Source organism: Ceratotherium simum, chromosome 7 (genome assembly GCF_057802395.1).
Source record: "Ceratotherium simum simum isolate JZ-2026a chromosome 7, ASM5780239v1, whole genome shotgun sequence".
In the NCBI taxonomy this organism is placed as follows: Eukaryota; Metazoa; Chordata; class Mammalia; order Perissodactyla; family Rhinocerotidae; genus Ceratotherium; species Ceratotherium simum.
Genome location: NC_141906.1, coordinates 23,427,110 through 23,452,807, shown reverse-complemented (window position 1 = coordinate 23,452,807; position 25,698 = coordinate 23,427,110). Strand labels below are relative to the sequence as shown.

The 25,698-nt window shown below is 51.0% G+C and overlaps 1 protein-coding gene across 1 annotated transcript; it reads right to left on the bottom strand.

The window, feature by feature from the left end:
• Nucleotides 1-267: 267 nt before the first annotated feature.
• On the bottom strand, nucleotides 268-24,561 carry TRIM3 (tripartite motif containing 3). The gene is made up of 12 exons (XM_004418363.3): nucleotides 24,428-24,561; nucleotides 16,512-16,676; nucleotides 10,111-10,342; nucleotides 9,734-9,885; nucleotides 9,329-9,509; nucleotides 8,325-9,057; nucleotides 8,104-8,207; nucleotides 2,879-3,046; nucleotides 2,524-2,692; nucleotides 2,179-2,249; nucleotides 993-1,133; nucleotides 268-868 (listed from the first exon to the last, which is right to left on the bottom strand). The coding sequence occupies exons 2-12, from the start codon at nucleotides 16,640-16,642 to the stop codon at nucleotides 716-718; spliced, it is 2,235 nt and encodes a 744-aa protein (XP_004418420.1). The 5' UTR covers nucleotides 16,643-16,676; nucleotides 24,428-24,561; the 3' UTR covers nucleotides 268-715.
• Between the last annotated feature and the right edge of the window lie 1,137 nt (nucleotides 24,562-25,698).

Here is a 25,698-nt window from a genome sequence, read left to right as displayed (position 1 = left end):
TGCTGACCGTGTTCTGGGCAAGGTCATTTTTCCCAGGCTCTTCTGAGCCCAGGGCAGATAGCCAAAGGACTTACTATTTCTGCAGGAGATGGTGGCCTGGGGACAGGGATTTGGCAAGTGGCTCAGAGTCCCAGGGGTTCACCCTCTCTTGCTCTCCTCTCCTGAAGCTTCAAAACATCAGGGCCCATTTAGGAATCTGGGTCCCCTCCCTACTTCCCACCTTTTAATTCAGAGCTAGTCCCACTCTCTCATCTGCTCACAGCCCCATCCCACAAGAAAGCAACAAAACCATCTTGGTGAACACATTTATTTAATATGGGGGGTGGGGTATTGCTGTCTCTGTCAGTGTATGGGGTGGTAGGGAGACAACCAGAGGGACTTCTGCCCTGGAGTAAGGGGCTGTTCTGGCGCCAGGCTGGGGGGTGGGGAGCAGACTGAGGGGCAGGGGAGGTGTGTAAGGGGGGTGGAGGGCAGGATGAAGCTCTGCACACATCCTTGGGACCACAGTCCAGGCCCACCCAGTCACCAAAGCAAGAACCGAATAAATAAAGTGCAACCGTGGGGTGGGGAGATGGGGAGAGGGAAGGCTCCGGGCGCACCCACGCCCATAGCCCACATTCAGTGCTGCCAGGTCCGGCCCACCTCCCGGCCAGACCCTCTTGTCCAATCACCCCTATGTCCATCCCTCCAGGAGCCAGGCAGGGCCGCTGTGCAGCTACTGGAGGTAGCGATAGGCCTTAAAGCAGTGGTTGCCAGCATCGGCCACTACCACATGGCCATCCGAGGTCAGTGCCAGGCCCTGTGGGCCGTACAGTGGCTCTGCAGATGTGTTGATATAGGACAGGAAGGAGCCAGAGCTGTCAAACACCTGGCGGATGATGGAGAATGGAGGGAGAGGCGAGATCAGGCAGAGGAGAGGCATTTTTGGGGGTGTGTGTGCATGGGGCACAGTAGGAAACCTCCCCCTCAGGCCATCCCTGGACCTTACTCACCTGGATGCGGCTATTGCCCCAGTCAGCCACGATGATGTTCCCATTGGAGTCCACAGCTACTCCCGTGGGGGCGTTGAACTGCCCATTGCCTTCACCGTGAGAGCCAAACTTGAAGAGGAACTCTCCATCGGCACTGTACACCTGGCAGGGGAAAGGGCTGGGGACCCGACCTTGGGCAGAGGGCAGGGCCTTGGAGGATGGGGTGAAGCCCCCCCCAGATCTGCAGCTACAGCCCAGTTCTTCTTCCTAGGCTTCTCATCCATGCATCCTACTGCCTCCTGGACATCTCTAGCTGATGTGCCTTGGGCATATCAAATCGACAGCTCATCTTCCCTAGGAAAGCAGTTCTTCTGAGTTCTCTTTCTCAGTGACTGGCAACACCCACTTGGCCATGGATCATTCTGGACTCCACCTTCTCCTCTGCCTGACAGCCAATGAGCTAACACAACCTCCTGATTCTATCTGACATCTGTACCCTATGCATACATTGCCACTGCAATGGTCCTCATCTGGATTACTGCGAAAGATTGATCTTTCTGCCTCTAATCTCGCTCTACCAGAATGATCTTTCTAAGACACACAGGAATGCATCACCCCCTTGCCTGCAACCCTTCAGTGACTCCCTATAGCTCTTAGGAAGAGAGCAAGCCCCTTGAAGGGGAACACAAGCCTCATTCTTGCTTTGTACCACTCCCCTCTGCAAACCCAGTCAGAACTACTTGTAGTTTCCTGAACGCACCATAAGGGTTCCCACCTCCAGTTCTTGGATCCTCCTGTCCCCTTTGCCTCGAATCCTTACCCTTCTCTACCTTCTGGTTAATTCCCACTGGTGCTTTAGGTCGTATTCAGTCTCACCTGAATCAAATGCTCCCGCTATGCCCTCACACAGTTCCCTGCACTTCCCTATCACAGAATCCATCACATCATATTGTAATATCCTGGCCACCTTTTCCTCTTCCCTACTAGACCATAACCAAGAAGACAGGGAACATATTTCCTTTATACATCACTGTATAAAGCTGGGGAGCTTCTAGCATAGCGCCTGGGACAAAATAGCCATGCCATAAATGTTTATTGTTCAAATGAATGATCCCAAGGGGAGAAAAAGGAGGTGAGGGAGAGAGGAGTCTTGTGGAACAGAAAAGCATGTTGGGACAGTGGTCACGGAGGGAGGGAGGACACTGACCTTCACTGAATGGTTATGGAAATCCGTCACTACAATCTCATTCTTGTTGTTCACAGCCACAAAATGGGGCCCTGAAAATACAAAGTCATCTCTAGGGCAGTAAGCCGGGATACTGAGTGGGACGGGGAAGACTATCTGGGAGGATAAAGCTAGGGCGTTAGGAGAGGTGTGGGGTCTCAGGGGCTGAGATAAGTGGTCTCTGGGATGATGGTGCTGGGGGTACAGCAAAGGGAGGGGGTCCTCCAGGGCCAAGATATAGGAAGAGGGGTCTTTAGAACTGGGGTATCCAAGGGAGTTCTCTGGGATTGAGGTATCGAAATAGATCTCTGAACTGTCCCCCAATACCTGCGAAGTGGCGGTCAGTGGCCCCACGGCCCCCAAAACGGCCAACCAGCTTGCCATTGGGCTGGAAGGTGAAGACACAGCAAGACTTGTTGTCGACCACAATGATATGTCCATTCCGGTCTACAGCCACTCCCTTGGGGCCCATGAGGCGGCCAGCTCCAATCTTGGTCTGGAGGGAGGGGATACCCATTAGGGGCTTTATCCTGCTTGGTGGGGAGAGGATTCCCAGCCTGGACCAAAGCAGAACCTTGGGCTGGGGATGGACCAGTCCAGGCCCTGACCACCAAGAGGCATTAGGATGGTCACCTCAGCTGGCTACCAGGGGTGCAGAGTGCAGTGAGACTCGGTCTCTCACCTTGAACTTGCCCTCAGGGGAGAAGATGCTGACCCAACGGTTGTCATAGTCTGCCACGATAATGTCTCCATTGGTGTCCACTGCCACACCCGTGGGGCGCTGCAGTTGCCCAGGTGAGCGCCCTCGGACCCCGAAGCGGAACTTGAACTGGCCTTCATTGGAGAAAACCTGGAGCACAGGAGCAAGGGAGGGAGCAGGGAGGAGGGGAGAGACTGTGGGCACAGAGGGAAGGAGGCAGGATCCTGAGGGAGGAGACCCCCCCATTCATTCAGTCATTCGGCAAGCACTTACTGACACCATGCTGGGGGTACAGAGAAGAATCAGACATGGCCTCAGACCTTAGGGGACATGCAGCAGAAGTGTGAATGGGATTGTAAGAACAGGAAAGGGGTGAGAGGGAGTGGTCAGGAAAGGCTCCAAGAGAGGGGGATATCTGAGCTAATAGCCTAATGAGGATGCCAAGAGATGAACCAAAGTTGGCCAGTAAAGTAGGAGGAGGAAAGGCAGTTAAGCAGAATGAACCGTATGTAAAAGGCACAGAGTCCAGTATGGGCACTGCTCATCCAGTGTGGGGCTGGACTGCAGATAGCATTCCCATGAACAACAGAAGGAGTAAGGTTTTATCCTGGGTATAATGAGGATTCACGGAAAAGAACTGTGCAGAGGAGTGACAAGATAAGATCTACTTGAGTGGTATAATAAGTAATATATTTGGTCTTTGTCCCCAGTGCCTGGCACAGAGCTCCTCAAACCCTTGGAATTTCCTGACCAATAGAGGTGTCTTTTGTCATTCATAAGGGGCCCCCTTTGAGCTTATGCTAATGAGGTGACTTAGGATGGGGCCCCTAGATGGCCTCAGGATGGGCTGGTCACCAGAAAGACCAAGTGATTGAAGAGTTGGAACTTTCAGCCCTACCCACTAAACTCTAGGAAGGGGGAAGGGGTGCAGATTAAGCTCTATAAAAACTCCTGAACAACAAGATTTGATGAGCTTCCGGGTTGGTGCTGGGAGGGTAGCACACCCCAGTTCCACAGGGACAGAAACTCCTGCACTAGGGACCCTTCCAGACATCACACTATGTACCTCTTCATGTGACTCTTCATCTGTATCCTTTATAATACCCTTTACAGTAAACTGGTCAACATAATTAAATGTTTCTCTGAGTTCTGTGAGTCGCTCTAACTAATCAATCAAACTCAAAAAGTGAGTTGTGGGAACCTCCAATTTATAGCTGGTCAGTCAGAAGCACAGGTAACAACCTGGATGCGTGATTGGCATCTTAAGTGGGAGCAGTCTTATGGGACTGAGCCCTTAATCTGTGAGATGTGACACCATCAGGTAGATAGCGTCAGAATTGAGTTAAGTTTGTAGGACAACTGGTCAGTGTCCATTGAGAACTGGAGAATTGCTTGGTGTGTTGGAAAAAACATATAGGAGCTTTTAAGAAAGAGCTGTCTGGCTGCAGGGAGGAGTCAAGACTGGAAGCTAGCTGACCAGTGGGAGGTGCTGCAGGAGTCCAGGTAAGAAATGGTGAGGGCGTGGACCAGGGTACTTTCTGGAGAGAAGGAGATGGACTCAAGAGACATATAGGAGGAAGACTCAACCTTAGTAGCAGACAAGAGACGGGGTGTGCGTGCGTGCGTGCGTGCGTGTGTGTGTGGTGGGAGGAATGGACAAGGATGAGTCCATCCAGGCTATGGGGCTGACAGGTTACCTGCCTCCAAGACAGAATAAACCTTTCAACCTCTCGCCTTCTCCTACCTCCTCCACCTTACTCACCCAACATGCTCAGGTCTCCCCATCCTAAAAGCACCTCCTTTAATGCTCCTTCCCTCTATAGCTAAGCCTTCTTGCTTCTCCTTCACAGCCAAACCATCACTCACTGCAAAGGTAGCACACACTCTGCTTTGTTATAGGCTCTAGGGACACAACATGAATCAGAGGCAGGAGCAGGCTTGGAGAACTGAAGTTCTGGGCCTTGGCTTTGCTCTTCCATCCAGATCTGTCCCTTCCTTAGAGGACTGGGCACCCTGCCTCTGCCCCATGCCCATCTCTTAGGCCTGCAGGGCCATCTGAACTGCTCCCACCAATGGACATCACTCCCTCCTGACGTGGACCTTCCATCATGCTCTCACCTGGCTGATGAGCACAGACCCGGGGTTCTGCCCTGGTCCTCTGTAATAGGAGAGCAAGTGCATGAGCAGGGAGGCACCGTGGGCTGAAGAGCTGATGTGAGAGGGACTAAAAGGTACCATCAGATCAGCAGTGAGGCAACACGTCTGCCTCCTCCGTCTGAACAGCTCAGTTTCGGGCTCAACGCTGAGGCTATGGGGGGTCTTGCTCTTCCCATCCTATCCTATCCCACCCCAGACACCTGGCCAACTCCTACTCACCTTATGATTCCCAGAATTTCGAGTTCACTTCCTCAGAGAAGACTTTAACGACCAATTCCACCCCAGGAATCCCTATACACATATAAAGTTAGGTCTCTGTGATACATACGTTATAGCTCCCTTCATAACAACTGTCACTTCTGTAACTAACTGCTAACTATCCTTGTCCCCTTCTGAGGATGCAAGCCCCAGGTAGGACAGGGACTGTGTCTGTTTTGTTTGCTGCTGCATTTGTAGCACTGGTATCGCATCTGGCTCAGAGCAGATATTCAACAAACAAATGACTTCCTCAGACCAGAACTGGACATCTCTGCTTGGACACTGCACAGCTATCTCACACTCAACACATGCAAAAGTGAATTCATCGACTTATACCCAGGCTTGCTCCCAAATGGACCACTTACCCCGTGCACCAAGTGCTGCAATGCTTGATCCCTCCCTCTCCCTTGACATCTGTTGGCTCATCAAAACCTGCCATATTTGCTTCCTTATCATCTCTAGAATCTGCTGGTGCCCTAGTTTGGTCTTTAACATCTCTCTCCTATACCACGGCAGCACTAAGTAACTTCAGGATCTGAGTCTAGTCGGGGGAGAGAGACTAAAACAAAATAAAACAAACCAGTGATTCTAGTAAACTATGAAGAGTGCTATAGCAAAAGGCTGACAGAGGAGAATGGGACTAATATTCTGCCTGAAGGAAATAAGGAAGTTTTCACAGAAGAGCTGATAAAATTTCTGGACCAAGACAATTACACAAGGGTATAATACATAAAATTCACATTCTTCATTCAAAAATCACAAAATGCTTTTTCTCTTCTGTCAGCTGATGCTGATTCAGCACAATGAGGTGATTGCCTCAGCCACCACCATAGGTGGGTCCAAAGGAGGAAAAGTTCATGAGGACCCCAATCCTCATGAACTGAGGGGGGGCAGGGCACAGTTCATCAGGGAGCCCAGCCCATACCAGCCCTGAGGAACCCAGAATAAGAGAAGCAGAAACTCAGCTTTGGAATCTGAGAGCCGGGCTCCCAGCAGCTATGAAGTTGGAGTGCAGGTGGGAGTAGGAGCTAGGAGAACTGCTGTAGGAGCAGCAGGTGTTTGGAAGGGCGAGGGGGCTGCCCCAGGCCCTCCCTCTCTAGTCCCCACCCTGAAACAATGTACAAGCACAGCCCCTCATTGGGGAGACAAAATGGCACGCGTCATTCTATACATGTGAACACTGGTGTGTGTGCACACCAACGAAGGTTTCCCAAATCCCAACCTTTGTGCCAGAAAACATCGCTGGTATAAAGAGGAGAAAAGGAGATGGAGGGTGGAGGGCATGACTGCGTAGGGTCTCGGGACCACCCCTACCCAACCCCCATCCCCTCCTCACTATCCAGGCTTAGCCCAAATGCCTCTCTGTGCTGACCTGGACCTCTCCATTCCTCTGCTCTTAGGAATAGGCAGGAATAAAGACAGGCTGGACAGGACTGGGACTATGGTCATGGAGGAGTTCCTGGTACCTTCAGCCTGCTAGATGGAAAGCAGGGCCCAGGGAGCAGCTGACACTGAGGTGACAGACTCTTGGCAGAGCTGGATCTGTGACAGGGGTACTCAGGCAGGGTCAGGAAGAAGTTTAAATATGTAAGTGTGGTGAAGTAAGGATCTTCAAGGAAAAGTTTTGCTACCTGATAAAATGTTTCCAAGAAATGAAGTGCATGGTAGTTAGAAACAATCCTGTATAGGATAAAATAAAAATTCCACAGCATCCTCTCCAAAACCATTTACAATGTGACCTGAGCTACTGGGCTCCTAAGAGTAATCCACCTCCAGCCTGCTGGGATCCTTCCAGTTTCCTGAACAACTCCCTCCAGCGCTTTCCCACCTCCTAGCTTTTGTTTACAGCCTCCACCTGGACAATGATATTTTGAACAACTGCTAACATTAGAGGGTTCACTAGGTGTCAGACATGGTACACTATGTCATTTAATGCTCCCAGCAACCCCATGAGGTGTTCTTTTCCTAATTTTACACGTGAGTTAACTGAAGCTCAGAGAGGACACATGACTTGTCAGTAAGTGGCAGAGCTAGGATTCAAGCCCAGGTGTCTGGTTGCAGAGCCTGAGCTTTTAAATCAGTGTGTCTACCACGCTGGTGCCCGCCACTAGGCTCTGGGCTCACTACAAGGAATATCAAGAGCAAAGTACGTTTCCTGGCTTTAAGGAGCTCAAAGTGCATCAGAGGCCATGTCTATTTGTGTGGCGGATGCTTTAATCAGGTGTGTGAGGACTCAGAGTGCCAGGGGCAGAACAACCTGTGAGGCTGCACTACAGTCTAGACACTGGAAGGCACCCCTTTTCACAAGTTACCCTCATTTGACTATCTAGCCAACTAGATGTTTGCAGAGATTGGGGCAGACAAGACATGTTCTGGAGCCAGATGGGTATGTCGGAAGATAGCAGCTGGCGGGGGTGGGGGCAGAGCCTGCACCCTGACCATGTGGAGACAAGAGGAGAAAGAAATCCAGCCAGGTGGAGGCTCAAGTGGAGGCAGAGGAGAAGGAAGAACTAGCCAGATCTTTGGGGTCAGGAGCTTGTCTGGCCTGGGAGGTAGAGGCTGCAAGCACAGTAGACCCTGGTGCCTAACTGAAAGGTGCTGTTCTTGTTGTGACCAGTCCCGGTGGGTGGCAAGTGGGTGGGTGAGGGGTGGTGCTATGATTCATTGCTCTTTAAGGAACGATACTACCTGTAGGGTTTCATCTGTCAGGAGGTGGCCTGTACACCTTTCAGTGGGCTGTAGCTTGAGAACCCTCATTTTGGCGTTGAGGGGAGAGCTGGAAAGGCGCTTACCTGGATACATTGGTTGTTGCTGTCTGCTACCACTATGCGGCCGCTGCTAGCTGCGGACACACCCTGTAAATTGGTGAATTCGCCCTTCTCCCGTCCACGACTGCCTGTGAGGAAGGCAAGGGAGGGAAACAAAACAATTCACTTGGAGGTCATTTTGAGCCTCCCGCCCCGCCCACTGCCTGAGCCCGCCCCCGTGTGGCTCCACCCCCGGCCATTTGTACCAACGCGGAACACCAGCTCGTCCTCAATGGGGTTGTCCTTCCGTTTGCCGCCCGTGCTGTACATAGAGCTGGGCCTACGCACCGCCTTCTGGCGCACATGGCTGCCCGGGCCGCCGGGGGATTTGACGCGGCGCTTGACATCGTCCGGGGAAGGTGGCAGGTCCCCAGGACGCAGGGCACGCACGCGAAAGGGGCTGCCACGCACCGGCTGTCCGTAGAGCAGCACTGAGAGGAGCAGCTCGCCCTCGGTGCGTGCCGTGTACACCAGCTCGTATGTACCATTCTTGTGGTCCACCACCGGCACAGGCAGGCGCGTGCCGTCGGGGCCCGTGATCTCGGCGTGCAGCTCGGCGCTGCCTGTGCGCACAAGCCGCCCATCCTTGTCTTTGGTAGTGACGGTGAGGGAGGCCGGCTGGCCCACAAGCGCCTGGCGCAGGCCCTCGCCCGTGGCCACCGTCTCGTGTGCAGTGGCGCTCGTAGTGAGCAGCGCGCCCAGATTGAGCACGGATCGCCGCAGCCCATCGACCTCGAGGACCAGTTCCAGCTGCGCGTTCTCATGCGGCCGCTCAGGGAAGGCCTGCGCCGCCAACGCCGCCAGCCGCTCTCGCATGTGCTTGCGCACAAGCAACACCTCCGGGGCCGAGCCCAAGCGCAGGGCCTGCTCTGCGAAGCTGCAGCTACTGCCGATGTGTTCCTGACCCTGGCGCAGGGTGTCTAGCTGGGTCTGCAACACCTGAGGAGAGTACAGTGGAGGGCTGGGTGAGCAAACTGGCACTGAGGGGGTCTCTGATTCCTGATGAACCTGCAGTACTATGGCATGAAAGAAATACAAGAGGGTGAATGTGGACAACGGACACAGATGCCCGCAGCACCTATGAGGCCATGTTAGGAGGCAGAAAGTATAGATGAGAGAAAGGGATGCACAGGTGTGCAAAGCAGGGGAAGCATGGAGGCAATAAAGCCATTTCATGACGGACGGTGGTGTAAAGGGTGAACAGACGCACCTTCTGCTTGGCCCCACAAATGGCCTCCAGGTCGCTGACCAGAGCCTGCTTGCGCTGCTGCAGTGCGTGCTCCAGGTCCTCAAAGGCTGCGCTGATCTGGGCCAGGGCCTCTGCCTTGCGCTCCTGCAGCTGCTGGCTGATGCCTCCCACTAAGGCGATAGCTGCGGAGAGCTGTGGCAGTCTGGGGAGGGGAAACGTCTCACACTGGGCTTGCTTGAGGGTCCCTCACCAAACCATTCCTTCTCCCTGGGGACCCTCCTGCTGCCTTCCAGGAGATCTCCTACCTGAGACCTTCCTGCCCTCCCTAAGAATTTTATCTCTACTGTCCCCAGGGTCCCTCTCCTGCCCCTCTTGAGACAGCATCCCTGATGGCCCCTCCAGCCCAGGTTCCCACCGGGCGCCTACCGGCCGCGCACCGCCTCAAGCTGGCGCTGCAGGGCCGCCTTGTGCTGCTCCACCACGTCGCGCAGCAGTACCGTGCCATGCTCCCGATGCTCCCCTGCACGGCACTCACCACACATGGCCGTCTCACAGGGCTCACAGTAAAACTCCATTGTCTGGCAGCATAAAGACTCCAGTCAGGCAACGACTAGACACCAAACTTCTTTGCCCGCTCCCCTCCCCCATCTGCCCTCCTTGCCCCTCTCCTTCCAGGTGTATCCCCTACCTGCATCACTTATCCAGAGAAACACCCTCTTACCCACAGCCACTCGGCTCCCCCCCACAACCTCTCTTCCCCCTCCACCCCAAGTCCTGGCCTCACTGGGCCTGCTTGGGCCCACCTTGCCTTCATGGTTGGGGCAGGAGAGGGGGCGGCCAGCCACAGCGCTGAGGGGATGGGGGTCCTCGGGGTCGCGGGCCCCATCAGGTGCCTGCTGCATCGCCTCCATGAGGCTGCTGATGAAGAAGTTGTTCTGCAGTGCCGAGACGCCCTGCTCAGGGAGGATGGAGGTCTGCCGACACACCGGACAGGACAGCGTCAGGCTCTGGGCAGGGATGTAGTTCTGGAGGCATCTGGCCAGGGAGGAGGCAGAGTTAAAGGAAGGAGGAGGTGGGGTGGCATCAATGCCCCCCTCTTTATACCTCCCACGAGTGCTGAGCCCACTCCTTACAGGTGTGCCATTACACTTCACTTTGAAACCTCTCTGTTTGGCACACACATCTTGTCCTGCAAAGGCCTCACCTCTCACAACTGAGTAGAAACATCCCTGACCTCTCAGAAGAGCAGACATATCCACATTCCACACAGTGTGCACAAACACTGTTCAGTTTTCACAGATATTTACAAACCCTTCTCATAGAAAATGTGCCACTAGCCCCCACCCCCTTCATTAACTCATTAAACATTTACTGACTGCCTACTCTTGCCAAATTTTTGCCAAGCCCTGGGGATATAAAGATTAAAGCACAGTGCCTAAAATACTTCTAGTCTACAGAGAATAGAAGTCACAGAAATAGACAGTTTATAGAAGTCAACAGTGTAATGATTAAGGGCATGGAGCTAGGCTGCCTGGGTTCAATTCCCGGGTCAGTCGTCTATTATACTGTGTGACCCCTGACAAGTCACTTAACTTTTATGAGCCAAGGGTCCTTCCTTTGTAAGATGGAGACAGTACAGACTTCACAGGGTGTTAGAAGATTAAATGTAAAGTGCTTACCTGCCTGATTTATAGAAAGCACTATATATTGTAGGTTATTAGTATTATTCATCATTAATACAAGGAATACAGTAGATGCAGCGATAAAGAAATACACAGAAGGGCACCTGGCCCAGGGCAGGTGGAGAGTGTGGCCAGGAAAGGCTTCAGAGGAGGTGATGTGAGCTAAATCCTCATGGATGAATAATTGTTAGCCTGACCAAAAAAAAAGGTGCAAGGAGAAGAGCAAGAGTATTCCAGATACAGAAGGCGGCCAGAAAGAGCATAGTGTGGGGCCGGCCACATGGCTTAGCGGTTAAGTGTGTGCACTCCGCTACTGGCAGCCTGGGTTCAGATCCCCGGCGCGCACCGATGCACCGCTTCTCCGGCCATGCTGAGGCCACGTCCCACATACAGCAACTAGAAGGATGTGCAACTGTGACATACAACTATCTGCTGGGGCTTTGGGAAAAAAAAAAAGGAGGAGCATTGGCAATAGATGTTAGCTCAGAGCTGGTTTTCCTCAGCAAAAAAAAAAAGAGGAGGATTAGCATGGATGTTAGCTCAGGGCTGATCTTCCTCACAAAAAAAAAAAAAAAAACAAAGAGCATAGTGTGGGTAGGGAATTATAAACAGCTTCATGTGGCTGGAGACCAAGTCTAAGGCAAGCAATGGTAAGAGAAGTCTGGAAAGAGAGGCAAAGGCCAGCTCATGGAGGGCCCTGTGGCCCACATCAAGGAGCTTAGAAGTTATCCCAACAGCAATAGGGAGCCGCAAGAGCATGGTACAGCCAGGTTTACATTTTATCAAGCTCCTTTCACTGTCTCTGTGTGGAGGGTGAATTTCGACAGGACAACAGAGCAGACAAGGGCTATGTTTGCAGATACCAGCAGACAAGACACATTCTGGAGCCAGGCAGGTATGTCAGAAGATAGCAGTAGTGGCATCATCATCATCATCATCCAGTTATCACTTATTAAGCACCATGTGCCAGGCACTGTGCTTTGCACTTTATGTTTATGTTAATGGACTCAAAAAGGTAAGTGGGCCAAGGTAATAAAGCTAGTAGAGCTGGATCCAAATTCCAAGGCAAAGCATGAGCTTAACCAAAATACTCTAGCAATAGTCTAGACAAGGGATGAGGAAGATCTGGATTTAGGCAGCAGCAATGTAGACTAAGGTAGAAAAAATGTGAGAAGTATTTAAGAAGTATAGCTGGTGGGAGGTGTAGTCTGATTAGATATGGGGAGTGAGAGATGAGTCTTGGTTGACTCCCAGATTCCTAGCTTAGATGACTGAGTGGAAGGTGGTGAGATTCATTAAGAGGAGAAACATAGAAAGAGAAGTGATTTATAGGGAAGTTCAGCCTTGACCTGGTTGAGTCTTCTGTAACAGTGGTACATCCAGGTAGAGAGGACCAGTAGACAGTTGGGCAGAAGGCAGGTTAGAGATAGGGCTGGGGATGCCATCAACATTTGGATGGCTTCTGTAGCCATGGGAGAGGATGCAATGAGCCAAGAAGGGGTATACAGTGATAGGAGTGGGACAGAGCACCCAGCAAATACTGAATGAGGAGAGCAAAGAGGAACAGGCAGACAGGTAGGAGGAGAGACAGTGTCAGGGCAGCAAAGTGAGTAGTGCAATTCCAAAAGGAGGGAATGAGTATCATCAGTGTCAAAAGCAGCTGAGGAGTCAGGGAAGCTAAGGACTGGAAAGACGGCCATGGAATTTGGCCAATGTGAGAGTACTTTTGTCTGTAAGGAAAACAGAGAGAGTAGAGTGGTGGGGGAAGGAAAGCTTTGGAGGGTGGAAGCCTGAGTAAGAAGGAGGTTGAGGGATTGGATGGCAGCTGGAGGGGGGCAAAGGGTCAAAGAGTTGTTCCCATTACCTGTTTGTAATGGGAAACTTGAGCATGTTTATAAATTAAGAAGCCAGTAGAGAAGGAAGAGAGGTGGAAGAGATTAGAAGATAGATCAATGTCTTGGGGATGGGGGTGGCTCTGGTTGGCCTGAAGAGGAGGAGTGGACCCCATCCTCTAAAATGAGGAAGGGAAAAGAGAGGTGGATACACTTGAGCACAGGGGCCAAAGTCAGAGAGAGGATACCTAACTTGCCTCAGGCAAGAACAGCTGCTGAGAGTGAAGGAGGGAGATTCAGGAGAAAGGTGAGGGCCGACACCAGTCACTGAAGGGAGGAGGAGAGGAAGCTACTAGAAACAGACTGACAGTGGCTGTGTTTGGAGACTATAAATTTGTGCAGAGAAAATCTGCATGGTGCAAACTTTCCCTTATCCTCAATCTCTTCTCTTAAGGTTCTCTACACCTTGATCTGAATTAATTAATTTTTATTTATTTAACAAACACTATGTGCCAGGCATGATTCTAAGTGCTTCATGAATGTTAACTTATTTGTGACCTAGTTTCCCCCGCAGTCCTCTCAAGTGGAGGGTGGTTTTTGTCTCATACTCCACATTCCTGAAGGCCAGACGGTGGGGTTGAGTCCTCCCCGCCCCCAACTGGAATATTTCTAAACTATTCTTCAGCTCCTTGGAAGCACATGCCTTCTGTCTACACCACCCCTCCTTGTTATCATCTCCACTGACTTCATGGTTGCTTCCCCATTCATTGAAGTCTTTCTTCTGGCTCACCCTCTTCCTCTGTTACCTCCCCACCCCCAACCCACACTCTCCTGCCATCATTCTCAGTGGCTCTGACATCCACAGATGACCCACCCACCATCAGGATTTCTTAGTTCTTTGACCTCCCCACCCCGTGATGTTTTCCTCCATTGCACCTCAGCTGTCCAATCCTATGCTCCCACCACCACTGGTCTCATCACCCACCACTGCATCAACTCTGAAATCTGCATTTCAACTATTCCACTCCGTCCCCTGTAGCTCTCTTCCCAGCTCACTGAATCTGGTGTTTCCCCTGCAAAATACCTTTGAACTCATCAAGACCTCCTTCCTGTGTGTTAAGCATACCTGGCTTACAATAGCTTCCTGACTGGTTTCCTGTTTCCACTCTTGCTCCTCTATAATCCACTCTCCACACAGCAGCCAGAGTGAGCTTTGAAAAATCTAATTTATGTCACATTGCTTCCCCACTAAAAAAAAACATCCTCCAATGGTTTCCCATTGCATTTAGAATAAAATCCAAACACTTTCCTGTAACCACCAAGCTTCCCCTGAATTGTCCTTACTCTTTCGGACCTCACTTCATCCCACTTTTCTCCACACTCAGCCACACTGGCTTCTTTTCTAGTTTCTGAACATGGCTTGTTTACTCCTTCCTTAAGGACTTTGCATGGAATAATGCAAAAATTTTCCCACTGCCTGGAACAATCTGCATAGGTCTGTCTCCTTCTCATCCTCAGGTCTCAGGTCAAATGTCACCTCCTCAGGGAAGCCTTCCTTGATGACTCTATGTAGAACAGCCCCTGGCTCAACTATCCCCACTTACTGGCTGTTTATTTCCTGCAAAACACTTAGCACAAACTATGACTCTCCTGTTTGCTTATTTGCTTGCTTACTGTCTGTCACTGCCACTAGAGTATAAGTTCTTTGAGAGCAGAGACCAAGGGATAAATGAATGACTAGTGTTAAGAGTGAAGGCTCTGCATCAAACCTGGATTCAGACCTCGACTATTTACTTGCTGTGGAGCCTCGGAAACACTTCTTAATCACTTAATGGCTCTGAACCCTAGTGTCCTCCTCTCTAAAATGGGGATAATAAAGTATCTGTTGTGAGGATTAAGTAAATCAATACATGTAAATCACTTAGCCAGTCCCTGGCAAATAGTAAGCAATCAATACATGGTAGCTATTATTAAATTTCTCAGGCACTGATTTCTCCGGGAGTGCTCAGTGACTCAGGTGTTGGAGAAGGTGCCGAGACACCCCATTACAGCTCCGATCCACGAATGAGCTTTTATTGTGTGGGTTTAGAGAAGGACAAAGGTGTAAGGGAATTGTGGCGGCCAGTCAGATGGTCAGCCATAGGATACAGGACAGGTAGGAAAGAAAGGGAGGCCAGATGACCTGGTGGCCAGCAGAAGAGGGAGCAGTCGAGGGGGCTGGACGTCTATATCCAGTCAAAGCTGGTGTAGTGGGAGTGGGACAATGGGATCCAGGAGTGGGATACTGGAGTTTTTGATCACAGAAGTGGTATTATTCTGGATGATGGCAATATCCAGGTCGTGGTTGGGAGAGAGTACAACTGAAGTGACATGGAGGATGTCCCTGGAGAAACAGTCAAGAACCAAGAGGCATAAGGGTAGTGAAGTCACGCAGGTTGATGGAAGTTCCAGGAAGAACTTGGAATAGGCAGGAAGGCTGACTGTTTCCAGTTGATGAAGGGGAGAGAGCAGCAGAGCTGGAATCTGAAGAAGCAGGGCTGGAAGGACAGCAGCGTCCCTGGGGCAGAGCCAGGTTTCCGTGAAGGCAGGAGGCAGAGGGAAAGCTGGGGCGGAGGCAACGGTGAGAAGACCCAGGGACCGGGCTACTCAAGACAGAGCAGTGAGGGATGAGGGCCGGAGAGAGAACGTTGTCAAAGTACACGTGTGATCATCTATAAAACCCTGCAAAGGCTTCATGTGGCTCTCAGAGTAAAGGCAAAATTTCCTAACAGATTTACAAAGCCCCACCTTTGTCTGGCCTTCACCTACCTCTCTAGCTTCATCCTGCCACTCTCAATCAGCCGCACTCGCTCCAGCCTGGCCAGGTTCCTCTGGGCCCTCTTACCCGACACATGGCCCCTTCCCAAGTTCTTCCTTCTGCCTGGAGTGCTTGTACCACTCCCTTCACTTAGTTAACTCTTATTCAGCCTCCAGATCACCACCCAGGGAAGCCTTCCCTGATTCTCCAAACTATAACAGATCCCGTCTAAGTGCTCATAGCTTAGCACTTTATTTGCAGCACTCATTAAGGGTGCAATATTACATCTACCTGTAGTCTGGCCGTATACTTATTTGATTACTATCTTTCTCCTTTACTATATTGTAAGCTTTTTAGGAGCAAGGATCATATCTGTTTTTGTTTATCACTGTATACCCAATGCCTGGGACAGGCCTCAATAGCAGTTGCTTGATAAATAAATATTTGTTGAACGAATGAAGGAATAATAGATAGAAACCGAGAGGCTGGGAGGGGTTGCCTTTCACTCATTGCCTCTGGATGACAATGAGGACAGGCAGGGAAGGACAGACTTAGCTTCGAATATTCTCCAACTGGTCACAAACTTCTGGTGCCACAGCTGGTTGAGGGTCTCAGTTCAGTCTGATTCCTCTGGTAGTGTTAAAGGCTACCTTGGGATTTGGGAAGGGGCAGAGAAGCCCTGTTCTGGGCAGGGACCACAGCCCAGAGCTAGGAGCTTCTGGTCCTCTCACAGGTTCTTGCACCAAACCCTCATCTCATGCAGGTTGGGGTTCATCTGCTCCCCTCCATGTGTGCACACATTTCCCTCACCTTTCACAGGTTTACACATGCCACTCCCCTCTCAGGGAGGCCTGCAAGGTCATCATCCCTCCCCAGTGCACACACGCCCTCACCTCTCACAGAAGGTATGCAGGCAAGGCAGGACCTTGGGGCACCGGTACCGATCCAGGCAGATACTGCACACCAGGAACTGCTTGTCCATCGGCTGGACCTCTGGGCCAGGGCTGTCCTCCCTCTTCGCCATGGTGCCCACGATGGCTCCTGCCACTCACACCAGCCTGTGTACAGAGAGATGGTCAGCACCAGGGAAGCCAGCGCTCCCTCTCCCGCTCTGATCCCCACCCCTCAAACCCCCTGCAGAGAACTAGCCCCAATTTTTCCCTGCCACTGGCAAGATAGGCAACGATCTGGAAGGAGCAGGGAGAAGTAGGTGGACTTAGTGACCCGTGAGCATGGTGGTCTAATTAAGAGCACAGACTTAGGGTTAGATTGGGTTTCAAACCTAGCTCAGTCTCTTACCAGCTATGTGACCCTGGACAATTCATATAACCTCTCTGAGCCTGAGTTTCCTAACTGGCAATTATGAGAATAATAGTCCCTACCTCAACTGATTCTTTTGAGAATTTGCAATAGCACATGTCGAGTGCATGGACAGGGGCCCTTTCATGGACATGTCTACCCTTCATCTCCTCTGCCTCCCCCAAATCCTCCTCCAGGAGACCTTCCTGATGGAGTATCTCTCCTCTGACTACCTGCAGCTTTTCTATCTATGCTCTGACCCACCTCTCAGCACAACTGCCCAGACTGCGTTCTTTCCCACACCCAATCAGTATCCAGGTCTTGTAGATTCTGCTTCCCAAATATCTTATTGCCCTTCTCCAACCACACAGCTACTGCTCGCAATTCAGGTTGTCACCAATTCTCTCCTGCGATATAGCAATAGCCTCCTAACTGGTATCCTTGTCTCCTCGCTTGCGCCTTCTCATCCATCCCCCTCGCAGCTAGAATGAGGCTTCTAAATCACAGATTCCATCTTGTCACTAACTCCCTGTTTAAATTCCTTCAATGGTTCTCCATTGTCCAGAGGACAAAGTCCAAACTCCACAAATGGGCCGACAAGGCTTATCTTTGTCTGGCCCATACCTCCCTCTACAACTTCATGTCTCATGATTCTAGGATCAGTCACACTGGTTTCTTTTCAGTTCCTGGAAAACTCCTTGTTCTCTTTTTTTTCCGGGCAGTCACACATTCTGTTCCCTCTGCCTGAGATCCTCTTCCAAGCCCCTCTTTGCCTGGCTGACTCCTGCTTAAGTTACAGGTCTCCATGTAAATGTCACTTTCTCCAGAAGGCCTTCCCTGATTTCCCAAAGTCTGGGTTAGGTGCTCCGCCTTTGCGTCTCTCCACATCTTGTATGTCCTCCACCCTAGCCCTTATACACTACACTGTAATTTTCTTGTTACTTCTTTAGTTTCTCTACTGTATGCAGAGTTCTTGAGGGCTGGCATTATATATATATTTTATTCCTAGCACTTAGCACAGAGCCTGACATAAGGATCGATCTGTATTTACTAAATTAATTCAGTAATTCAACAAAGATTTATTAAGAGCCTACTTTGTTAAGGCGCTAGGGATAGACTGATAAAACAGATTTGGTCACTGTCCTTGTGGTAGGGAGGTAGTGACAGATATTTAAAAAGTAAATAAATACATAATTACAAGTTGGAGGAGGGGAGTGCAATAAAGAAGAAAAGGAGGCTATGAGAAAGAACACTTTTTTAATTGGGTGATCAGGGAAGGTCTCTCCAAGCAGGTAACTTTTAGGCAGAGCTCTGAGCAATGGAAGGAATATGGTAGGGATGAGGGTGGAGGCATCAGAGAGGAAGGGAGGGCAATCACTCTGGGCTGAAGGAATAGCATGGATGAAAGTCCTTAGGCAGAATGTTCACTGAGAACCTGAAAGGACCATGTGGTCAGAGCAAAATGAATACAAGGCAAGAGGTGAGTTTGGCAAGGTAGGCTGAAATGAGATCACAAAGGACCTTGACGTTAAGAATCTGGATTTTATCCTAACTGGGAGAGAAATGATACAATTTACAAAAATACACATAAGTCAAAAAGCTCTTCTGGCAACTGTGAGGAGCCAGAGTGAAAGCTGGGACACCAGTTAGGAGGCTATTCCAGTTCTTCAGGTAAGATGGTGTTGGGTTCTAGCAGAGCTACAGGTAAAAAGGTGGATTGAACTGAGAAATACTCATGAGGTTGAATCAAAAGGACATCATGATGGACTAGATATGAGGGGAAAAGGAATGTCAATAATGATGCCCAGGTTTCTCACTTGAGCAAATGCTGGGCCCTGCCCAGAGACAATAAAAGCTAAGGAACTATTTGGGGCATCCTGTTTTAGGCATGCTAAGTTTGAGGTGCCTGTGTGATATCCAGGTAGAGATGTCAAGTAAGGAATAAAATACAGGAGCTTAAGAGACAGGTCTGGGCTGGTTACTGATTTGGAAGCATTGGCACATTCACGGCACTTAAAGCAATAAGAATGGATGAGACATCCTAGGGACAGAGAGTAGAGAGTAAAGGCAAACCCAGAGAGATAAGAGGAAAACTAACAGAGTGTGGGACCAAAGAAATGGGGAAGAGAAGGATTCAAGGAAGGAGTGGTGAAGTAAGATGAAGACTGAAGAGTATCCGCCAGATTTGGTTGTGGTGGAGTGGTAGGGGCAGAAGCCAGGTTAGAGTGACTGAAAGATGAATGGAGATGAAGAAATTAATACAGCAGATGTAGAAAATTCATGTCTACATTCAATTCATGAATGTATACAGACAATTCATGAGAGAAATCTGGCCATGAAAGGAGGCAGAAAGATAGTTGGACTACTTCAAAACAGGCAGGGACTAGGAGCAGGTCACCACTATCTGTTCCGAGCTAGATGCATCCTGGGCCTCTCTAAAGACAATGACTGACTGACTGACTGAATGAATGAATGTATGCATGATGCATGCAGTGGAGCCAGTCCAGAGCCCTCTCCAGGGAGGGAGAAGAGAGGGGCTGGGCCGCGTGTGCCTTATGTTTGTGTGAGGGTGGGCATGGTAGGGTAGAGGTGCCCTCTGCCTGAGGGCATCCTCTCCTGATGCGGGCACTGGGATTCTGAGGGATCTGGGATTCTTACTCCAGATATGACTGGTTCTGAATCTGGAGACTTAATACGAGGACAACATAGCAGGAAGGAGGACAGATGTGAGGGTTGGTGGAAGGAACAGGAGGCCGGAGCCAAGCTAAGCTTCTGTCTGGTGAAGGGGAGGGCTGAGAGGAAGAGTAGGAGTGGTCTACCAGGCCTGCCGGGCCAGCTAGATGTCAGGCTCCGCCTCTCTCCAAGTCCAAGGGGCTCTCCTAGCCTGTCACACAGGGGCGGGGATTGGGCTACATCCAAGGACGGGCAGCTCCTCCCTCCCTTCCCCTTCCTGCTTCAGTTCCCCACCCAGACTTGCTGGGCATGCAGCCGCTGAGGCCATACCCCAGCCTGAATCAGTAAGATTCCCTTCCTCTCTTGGGATCCTACTCCCACCTCTCCCATCCCACTGCACCCTGGAGATCTTCCCCTGAGGTCCTACAGGCGATGGTTTGAGTGGACTATTTATCACAGCAGACAGTTGAAGGATCTTGAACTCAGAGCTGAGATTTCATCCTCCCTCCGCAGTCTGCCTACTGCCATGCCACATCCCTTATCCCACCCATCTTTTATGGCTCAGGTCTAAAGGCACTTCATTTCCTTATTGAGCATTCACTCAACACCTCTGCTAGGCCTGGGGATACAATGATAAATAGCAGTGGCTCAGCCTTCATGGACTCCACAGTCTAATAAATAGATTACTGCAATGCCATATGGTGAGGGCTATGATGGGGAAGCACAGATTGCTCCAGGAGCACAGAGGTCACCTAACCCAGATCTGGGGCTGGGGGTGGGTATAGGAGGTTGGAGGTCAAGGGAGTTCTCCTGAAGAAGGTGCCATGCAAGCTGAAAGTCCCAGGATGAATGAGAATTACAGAGAGCATGGTGCCTTCTGCATCAGGACACTGAATCATACCCAGTGACAGGGGAGGGCTAGGAAACGAGATGGAGCAGTAAGCAAGAGCTAGATCACACAACGCCTTGTTGGTTTTATCAGGGAGTTTAGACTTTACCATTCCCTGCTAGGGGATTAAGGCTTTATCTAAAGAGCAAAGGAAACCTTTGGGGGTTGGGGGTGAGGGTTTAAGTATAGAGTGACAGAGTGACAAGAGTAAATTTTTGACTGCTGTGTGGAAGATAGTTTAGAGGGGTCATGAGTGGATAGTTAAGAGACTGCCATGAGATTGCAGAGGAGATGATGGTGGCCTTGACTAGGGGAGTGGCAAAGACGAGGTTGAGAGAAGTGATTTCATAGGGAGGAATCAACAGAACTTGAGGACTGCTTGGTCTGATGTGAACAGTAGAGAGAGAAGAAAGATTTAGAGATGATTCCTAGTTTTCTGGCTTGGAAACTCTGGAAGAGGAGCAGTTTGGATGAGAGAGTGATACGTTCAGTGTTTAGTAAGATGAATCTGAGGTACCTATGGGACATTCGAGTGGAGAGGTCCAGCTGGCTGTCAGAAAGATAGGCAGGAGCCTAGGAAAGAAGTCTAGCCTGGAGATATGGATTTGGAGTCTTTGGTGTGGAGATGGTGCCTGAAGCCATGGAAGTGGATGACATCACCCAGAGAGGGCATAAGATGAGAAAGGAGAGCCCGTGACTGTGCCTAGAGGAAGGTCAATATTTAAGGGACAGGCCCAGGAAGCAAAGCCTGCAAAGAAATTGAAAAGGTATGGCCAGAGAGGCCAGGGAAGCAGGAAAGAGAGATATCGTGAAAGCCAAAGGATAAGAGAGCTTCATTGGACAAGGGACCGATCCTCATTGTGAAATGCTGCAGAGAGGCCTCATGATCTAATGACAGCTTTTCAGAAGCTGTCATTAATCTCAGGGAGTGTGGTTTCTAGGAGCTAGAGGAGAGGAAGCCAGATCCAGGGGGCTGAGGAGGAAGCTGATTGTGAGCAAATGAAGACAGCCAGCGCTGACTCCACTAGATTGTTAACATCTGCAAAGGATGTGTTTCAAGGCTTTTCAGTTTCTCCAAATTCTCAAACAGCATCGAACTTCCCCCATGACTTCCTCCTACAACCTCACGAGACTCCCAGCCTACATGATTTACACAGCTGTGAGTGGAGGTAGGTGACCAAGGCATTGTTAAAAAGTGGATGCAAGAGGTCAGCTAGGCTCACTTGCTTCCTAAAATGACTCACTCCTGTTCACTAGCCCCCAAGTGTATTTGATCATTTGAGGCCTCAGCAAAATGACAAATGTCTGCAGGTTATAGTCTTTGGGGTTTCTCTGGAACAGATGAAGCCTTGGAGGAGATATAGTCCTTAAACTCAAGGACTCCTTTCAATACAATTGGCAGGGGGAAAAAAGGATGAAATTCACAGTACCGTCTCCCCCACCCACTGCCAACCTGAGAAGTTGAATGAACCAGTCAATCAGCTGATCCTACCAAACAATCAAACTTCCCTGGGCACACTGGGGACCAGGCCCTGAAACTGGGAACTGAGGACACAAAGCTGAAACAGACACATTCCCTGTCCTTCACAAGTTCTCAGACTAGTGTGGGAAACAGACATGGAAATAGCAACTACAATGTGATAAGTGTCATGATATTGACATTCGCAAAGCGCTATGGCAGCAAAGAGGAGGAAGTATCTAATTCTGAAGGTGGTGGAGGGGGAGAATAAAGAAGGTTTCCAGAGGAAAGGATATATGAGCTGGCTCTTGAGGGACATATAGGAGTTTGATAGGTACATTGGGAAAACAGTGAGTAAAGGAACAGAAGCATGAAAAATTAAGAAACATGGACCAGTTGGGCAAGAAAGCAAGACTTTCTTTCCTTAAAGATATTTTTCCAGGAAGGATAAAGCAATTTCTTAAATGTCTAGTTCCCCAAGGCTTTGTTCTAGGGCCTCTTCTCTTACTCTTATACTACACCTGGGAAATATCATCATCTCCCATGGTTTCAGTTACCATCCACTTGCTAATGACTTCCAAAGCCTTATCTCCTGTGCAGAAAACTTTCTTGAACCCCATACCTGTATGTCCAACTGTATCATGGACACCTCTACATGGATGATGCATAGAGACTAGTTTAAAACTGAATTCATTTTCCCCTAACCTACTCTTCATCTCAATAAAAGGCACCAGTATCCAGCTAGCCACACCAGTCAGAACACTGGGAGTCTTTTCAATTCCTCCTCTTCTTCCACCTTTCAGATACAAGCTATGACTATATCCTTGAATCTGCCTCTGGTTAAAAGGTTAAAAGGTCAGGAGATCTAGGAGCTAGTCCTGACTCAGTCACTAATTTCACTAATGCAAGGTAAGACTCTGGGCAAGTTCCTACTCCATCCCCTTGTAAATTGGAAGAGGGAGGGGTCTTTTTGTTCCCCAAATCTGAGATTCCCAAAGTTCTCTTTCCAGACAAAGGTCCCTACAGATTGTAATATGTGTCCATGATTAAATCCCATCTTGTACTACCTTAAGGATTTGAATGCTGATTTCCATGGTAAGGTTAGGTGTGTCAGAGGGTGGTTGCAGTTGCCCCCACCTCCCTTTCCACAAAATGTGTGCTGATTTAGGGCACCCATGACACTCCCTCCAGGCACCCTCTACTCTAGCCATATGGTTCTGCTCTGTTTTTCAGAACACAGGCTGTACTATCCCAACTATGGGCCTTTACTCAAGTTCTTCTCCCAGCAAAAATGCCTTTGTCCCCTAAGTGGCTGAGGCAGTACCTGGCACACAGAGGGTACTCAGTATATGCTGGTGACAGGAGAGCCATGTTTAAATCACTGCAGTTCCCTCTCACCAGACAGTGAGGCAAAAGCAAAGGCAATAACAAGTGAATAAAGTTCCAAGAAAAAGACCTCCACTTAACATAAAGAAGCTTTCCCACAGAGAAGGTAGTAAGTGCTCTGTCACTGGAGGCATGCAAGCCAAGAGAGGCAGGGCACCTGTCAGGCCTGCAGCTCTGATTCCAATTCTGCAGCAAATCAGAGCCCTGCTTAGGGGATGAATGGGCACTGGTGAGCAGGACAAACAAGCAGTCTCTGCAAAAGACCTCTGCACCTGCTCCAACCTCCCCGATCTCACCTTCCTACTGGGGCCAGTCCTGGGTTTACGCTGCCCACATCAGAGACCCCCATACCAGGAACAAGCCCAAGGCCTGCCTTCAGTCAGACTGACCTCCCTGGAGTGCAGCCTGCCCCTCCAACCTGCAACCATCTGTCCCTGCAGGTTTGCAGCCCAGGATCTGAAGCCAAGTCCAGAAGGGAGGAGGTCAGAACCAGGGAGGGGCCTCAGGTCCTCCAGGCGGGGCTCAAGCTGTAGGGGAACCAGAGGGGTCCTTTCCTACGAAATAGCCTCCGGATGAGGCTTGTCTAAGGAGCAGTGGTAGAGGAGGAACAAGTGTCCTCCGTCCTGGCTGGTGGTCTTTTTGGTGCCTGAGGAGGATGGAGGGGGGAGCAAGGGGTGGAAGTGTCTGCACCAGGGAGAAAGGAACCCTTCAGACAAGCTGGGCCACAAGACTCCAGAGTCCCACTCAGCAACCCCTCCCGCCCCCACCTCCGCACCATCACCCTCGGCCGCAGCGTTCGACACCCTCCGCCAGCATACACAAGCTCCCAAGCCCCGCGCTCCTCCAAAGAACCATCACCCATCCACCCGCACCTCCCCCCTCAAACATGAACCTCACGTGAACAGCCACAGCCCGAAGAATCCCCCCACTGCTCTTACGGACATGGACACGCCTCACGTGGACAGAGACAGGCACAGCTTTTGAAAAGCATCTGTGCCCCCACCCACAGACACTCGGACAGACACACCGCTGCTCGGACCCAGACCCGGACCAGGGCAGACAGGGATACAAACGCATCCCTGGGGGCCACCCGTCGCACTCACCGCGGCGGAGCAGGATAGGAGGGCCGAGGCCCAGACTGCGGCCGCTCGGAAGGGCCCGCGGCGCTGACCCCGCTGCTAGCGCCCGTCCGCCCGGCCCTGCCCGCGGCGCCGCCCCACGTCCCGCGCCGCCGCCTGTCCCCGCGCCGGCGCCGCCGCCGGACCCGCCGCACAGGCCGGAGGGAGGGGCCGGGGCGGGGCTGCGGACCGGCCGGGGGAGGGGGCGGCTCAGTACTGAAGACCCACCCACGCCCCGCCCTCCGCCGCGGAGGCCCCGCCCGCCCCTGCCCCACCCGCACCGTTCCTCCACCCCCCTGAGGTTCCTTCAGGAGCTGCCTCCGCGGTCGGGCTGGGGAGCCCGTGAGCCGGATTCCGGATCTCGGATCCCGGATCCTCGGTCCCCGATCCCTGCAGCTGCATCTGGCTCCCAACGGCTCCAGGGAAGGGCGGCGTAGCAGACCTCAGGGGCTGGGATGAGGCTCCATCAAGAAAAGGCAGCTGGCGGCAGGGATCTCGGACTCTGGGAGCCGGTCCGGGCTGCCTCCTGGAGGTGCCCTTCCTAGCTTTCTTGGGGGGCTCCTACAGAATATGCTAGCGAGGTCTCTGCTGAGCAGGGGCAGACAGGGATCGTCTGTACCTCGGCACGGATCTCTGGGCGGCGGAAGGGCCCCAAAGTGGAAGGGCAGTTCCCAGAGCTCTGGGAGGATGGGCTGCCGGGGTAGAAAGGTGGGGGATTGGATTTGGCTCTAGGTGCCTGGCTCTCCCGCAGGAGCCCCCTCGCGAGAAAATTATGGTTCAGACCATCCAGCGACTCCCTTCCACACTCCAAGGACCAGAGCAATTCTCAGAATCATTGCATTGTGGAAAAGCAGCCCCGGTAGAAAATAAAAATTGTAATAACAGTTAACAGGGGCTGAATGCTTATTATGTGCCAGACACATAACGAATCACTTTACATATATTATCTCCTTTAATACTCATAATCTTAATAGGTAGTTTCTTTTATTAGCCATGTTTTACAACAGAAGAAACAGAGGGCCCTTGGCTCCCCAGGTGTTAACCCTGATCACTCAGCTAGAAAGTGGTATAACCAGGGTTTGAGCTCTGCTTTTAGGGCCTACCTCCACTCACTCAGAAATTCAGCATGTTTCATGTTGAAAATTCAGTGGCCCATAAAGTGCAGGCTTGTATGTGGACCATCCCACCTAATAATGAAGCTCCAGGCAGATGACTGTAGGCTGACCAAAGCCCAGGAAGCTTGCCTGGGAGCCGCA

Bases quoted from the DNA above. Each gene is read 5' to 3' on its own strand.
- TRIM3 (XM_004418363.3), bottom strand. From the start codon at position 16,642: ATGGCGAAGAGGGAGGACAGCCCTGGCCCAGAGGTCCAGCCGATGGAC. The intron at 3,047-8,103 runs GTAAGCGCCTTT...CCTGTGCTCCAG, and splicing joins GCAACAACCAATGTATCCAG to GTTTTCTCCAATGAAGGCCA. The intron at 869-992 runs GTGAGTAAGGTC...ATCATCCGCCAG, and splicing joins GGGGCAATAGCCGCATCCAG to GTGTTTGACAGCTCTGGCTC.